The following is a 3,774-nucleotide window of genomic DNA, read 5'->3' as shown; positions in this document are numbered from 1 at the left end:
ATTCTTTTGCAAGCTGGAGGATAGAACCCATTGCATAATTTAGAAACAAGGATCAAAATGCAACACAGTTTCACCAACAAATTCATACTAACACCCAGCCCATCATCTTTTTTTTTTCTTCTTCTTTTTGTTGTTTTAATTTGCCACTGAAGAAGTGAAGTGTGTCCACTATTTATTGAAGAAATTTTGGGGGTTTACTAATGTAAAAAAATCCATATCAGATTAAAGATCTTTTCCCAGTTAAAAAGATGGAAAAGTTTCATAAAGATAATTATATCAATGAAACTATTTTACCGAATACCTACAACTTTTTTCAATCAAAGACGTAACATAGAAGTTTTCAAGTTTCAACAAAAATATTCATCCTCTTTTTTGAATTCCATAAAAATAAATATGTAACAAAAGTTTATTTATAATTTTAGTTTTGTTTTTTCAATAACTAGTTTAGTGTAGGTGCTTTGTCGTGAATTCTACGTCAGTTAATAAAATAGCATATAAAAATACAAAATAAAACTAAATTACGTGTTCTCATTTGTCATATCAATGAGTACACTATTTTTTAAAATCACATTAATATTACTATTAAACAATATGTTTGAATTATTAGATAAAAGTAAATTAAAAAAGTATAAGCATGAAAGATATTAGACATCAATTAGTTTTGGCAAAGGTTCCAAAAGATTTTCTCGGAAAAAAGCCAGTATCTTACCGTTCTGAAAATAGCTTCTGCTATTATGTCAAAGTATATTTTTCAAAAATTTGACCAAACACTTTAATTCTCCAAAATAAGCATTTAAGGAAAAAAAAAATTGTAACTTCCCAGAAGCATGGTGAAAGAGACTATTAGGATCGATTAGCGAATGAAATAAGTGTTTCCAACAATAATAATACAAAATCAAAAAGGCAAGTCCAATATAAGCCTGAAAGAAGTAAAATCTTCAAAACATCTAATTAGATTAATAAAGATGAATAATTTTAAGATATTTTTGTTTCAACTCCTCCCCAGGTCACAACAAAGGCGAAAATACAAAATAATTTTATAGCTTAACAAAGAAAATGGTTTCTTAAAAAGGAAATCAAAACAGTAAAGCTAGTTTCTCAAAAGCTAACAAAATTATTTTTTTTTAAAGAAAAATTAACAGACACAAGTGTTTCTGAAAGTATTGTTTTCTATTACTAATCCGAAGCTATTTTTTTCAGAATTATTCTAAGCCATTTAAAACTATTTTTTAAGACTAAATCAGAGTTGATCCCAATTAAAAACTATAAGTTAATTCAAGTACATACACAAATGAAAAAGGATTCATAAACCAAAAAGTAATGCGTAAATAGCAATTTTAGTTCTTGAGTAAATGTCTAATTATTCTTGTATCATTTCACTTAACATATCAAACCTTCAATTAGATTAAACGTGTGATCTTGATCCTTGAGACTATTCAAATACTTGCTGATTCCTTTTCTATCCTATTGTTTAAATCAGCTTCCCTGTACTGCTCTACTAAATTTTCTATCTTTCTTATATCCTGATGTGTTACTGCATATGTTTTCATAATTGTTGTGTTTCTGCATTACTTGAGCCGATGGTCTATCGGAAACGACCTCTCTACCTGCCAAGGTAGGGGTAAGGTCTGCGTATACTCTACTCTCCCTAGATACCAATTGCGGGATTGCACTGGACATGTTATTGTTGTTGACTCTTTTGGTTATTTAGTAGTATTACGTTATAGTAGTAGCATGTTATTCCAATTGCTAAACTGTCATGCTTTCTTTATAAGGTTTCGGGTTGAGTTAGGCGCTTTGAATTGCTGACTGACTTTAGGGTCATATTGGGAGTTGTCTGAAACTGAGTTAGTGAATAAGATGGAAAAATCAGAATCGGATTATAGTTGTTAAAGTTTCTTAGTAAAGCAGTTCATAACAACGAGAAGGGTTGCATAACATACACAAAGGCTAGAAATACATTAACATTCACCAGAGGTAGAAAAAACATTTGAAGAAATCCTTTATTGGTAATTTAACAAATACACACTTGTTCTGCACACTCTTTTTGTGACGTCCATGTTACATTTTGTCTCTCATCTTTAATGTGATGATTATTATTGTGTCATTGATACCAAGAACGATAATGAACAGAAATAGTCTTTTGCAAATTTTATCATCCTTTGTGGTCATGGTGTTGATGATTGGAACTAGAAGATGACGCCATTGTGCTTGTAGCCTCAAGATTTTCGCCTCCCAAATTGCCTAGTGAACCCTTCTCCAATTTCTCCCTTTTCACAATTTCTTCATCGATATGTATATCTTCATCAATTGTCAAAATGACAGCTTTTGTTCCATCTGGACGCGTTACGACATCTTCATGGACCTTCATGTGTTCATCCACTTTCAGGATATCAGTTTCCTGAGAAGTTTTCTTCTTTCTCTTCTTAAGGAAGCAGCAGAGAGCAACTGAGAGAAACGCCAGAAAGAACAGACCACCAAGCGAGACGAATATAATGATGATGGTATGAGAATGATGTCCTGGTGGAGATGGGGGCGGAGTTGGAACAATGTGTGGTGGTGGTGGAGGATAGAAGGGACGAGGTGGTGGCTTGATTGGTGATGGAGGTGGTGGAGGATAGAAGGGACGAGGTGGTGGCTTGATTGGTGATGGAGGTGGTGGACTAGGATAGTGATATGGTGGCGATGGTGTAACTGGAGGACGCAACGGTGCTGGTGGTGTAACCGGCGGACGTGGAGGTGCAGGTGGTGTAAGTGGTGGACGTGGTGGTGACGGTGTAACAGGTGGATGTGGGGGTGCTACTTTTGGTGGTGATGGTGTAACCGGTGGACGTGGTGGGGCCACTTTTGGAGGTGATGGTGTAAAGGGTGGATGTGGTGGTGATGGTGTAACTGGTGGACGTGGTGGTGCTACCTTTGGTGGTGATGGTGTAACGGGTGGACGTGGTGGGGCCACTTTTGGAGGGGAAGGGGGTGTATTAGGTTGGTGGGGTGGTGACACACTTGGTGGAGGAAATGGATAGTTATGAGGTGGGAATGGAGGGAAGTAGGGGAAGTTGAAATTTTGAATATTAGCCATTGTAATGGATGTTTATTTGCTTGCTAAAAGCTTGTACTGAGTAAGCTGTGTGTATGATGACGCTTATTGTTAGTTTCGAGTTGAGTGTATATATATTAGGTGTTAGTATGATAATACTTGTAAGGTTCTTATAACTTGACTCGTAGGCTAAGTTTTGCCTAGTTGTCATTGATTGTATTCGAAAGCACTCATCTATTCATGTTTCTCTGGCAGATCATGTTGATCACAGGTTCAAACAATAATCATACCTCTGAACTTAAACACAATGTTCTGTTATGTCATGTAATAAAATATTCCCCGCTTTATATCTTGCCTGTGAAACGAGAGCTCCTATTTCCAAAACCTATTGTGCATTTCCTAATATTAGAAAGGCGAGATGTAATTTTATGTTGAGTACTTGCAACATGAAGTGTTTTTATAAGTTGGTTAATGATTTGGTGTGTATATCATATCATATCATTATAAAAGTGAAAAACTTCAAATGTTAAAGTTGGATTACCAAAATGGTCATTTTAAAGTTGAACGACCATTTTACCCTCCAGTTTGATAATATTCCTTTAACATTTTTGTATAAAAATGTAAATATACATTATAATAAATAACAAAGATAAAATTGATCACTCTCATTTTATGTACATATTTGAGACATTTACTCTTAATTATTACTATAATCTTACGTTTATCTTTCATCCTAC

General features: G+C 34.5%; 1 protein-coding gene across 1 annotated transcript; it reads right to left on the bottom strand.

Annotated features, from left to right (window-relative positions):
• Positions 1 to 2,155: 2,155 nt before the first annotated feature.
• LOC132619400 (protein TRACHEARY ELEMENT DIFFERENTIATION-RELATED 7-like) lies at positions 2,156 to 3,079 on the bottom strand. The gene has a single exon (XM_060334318.1). It carries the CDS (start codon positions 3,077 to 3,079, stop codon positions 2,156 to 2,158), a length of 924 nt encoding a protein of 307 aa, XP_060190301.1.
• Between the last annotated feature and the right edge of the window lie 695 nt (positions 3,080 to 3,774).

This window comes from Lycium barbarum, chromosome 11, assembly GCF_019175385.1.
Source record: "Lycium barbarum isolate Lr01 chromosome 11, ASM1917538v2, whole genome shotgun sequence".
NCBI lineage: Eukaryota > Viridiplantae > Streptophyta > Magnoliopsida > Solanales > Solanaceae > Lycium > Lycium barbarum.
This window is presented reverse-complemented; position numbering and strand designations above follow the sequence as displayed.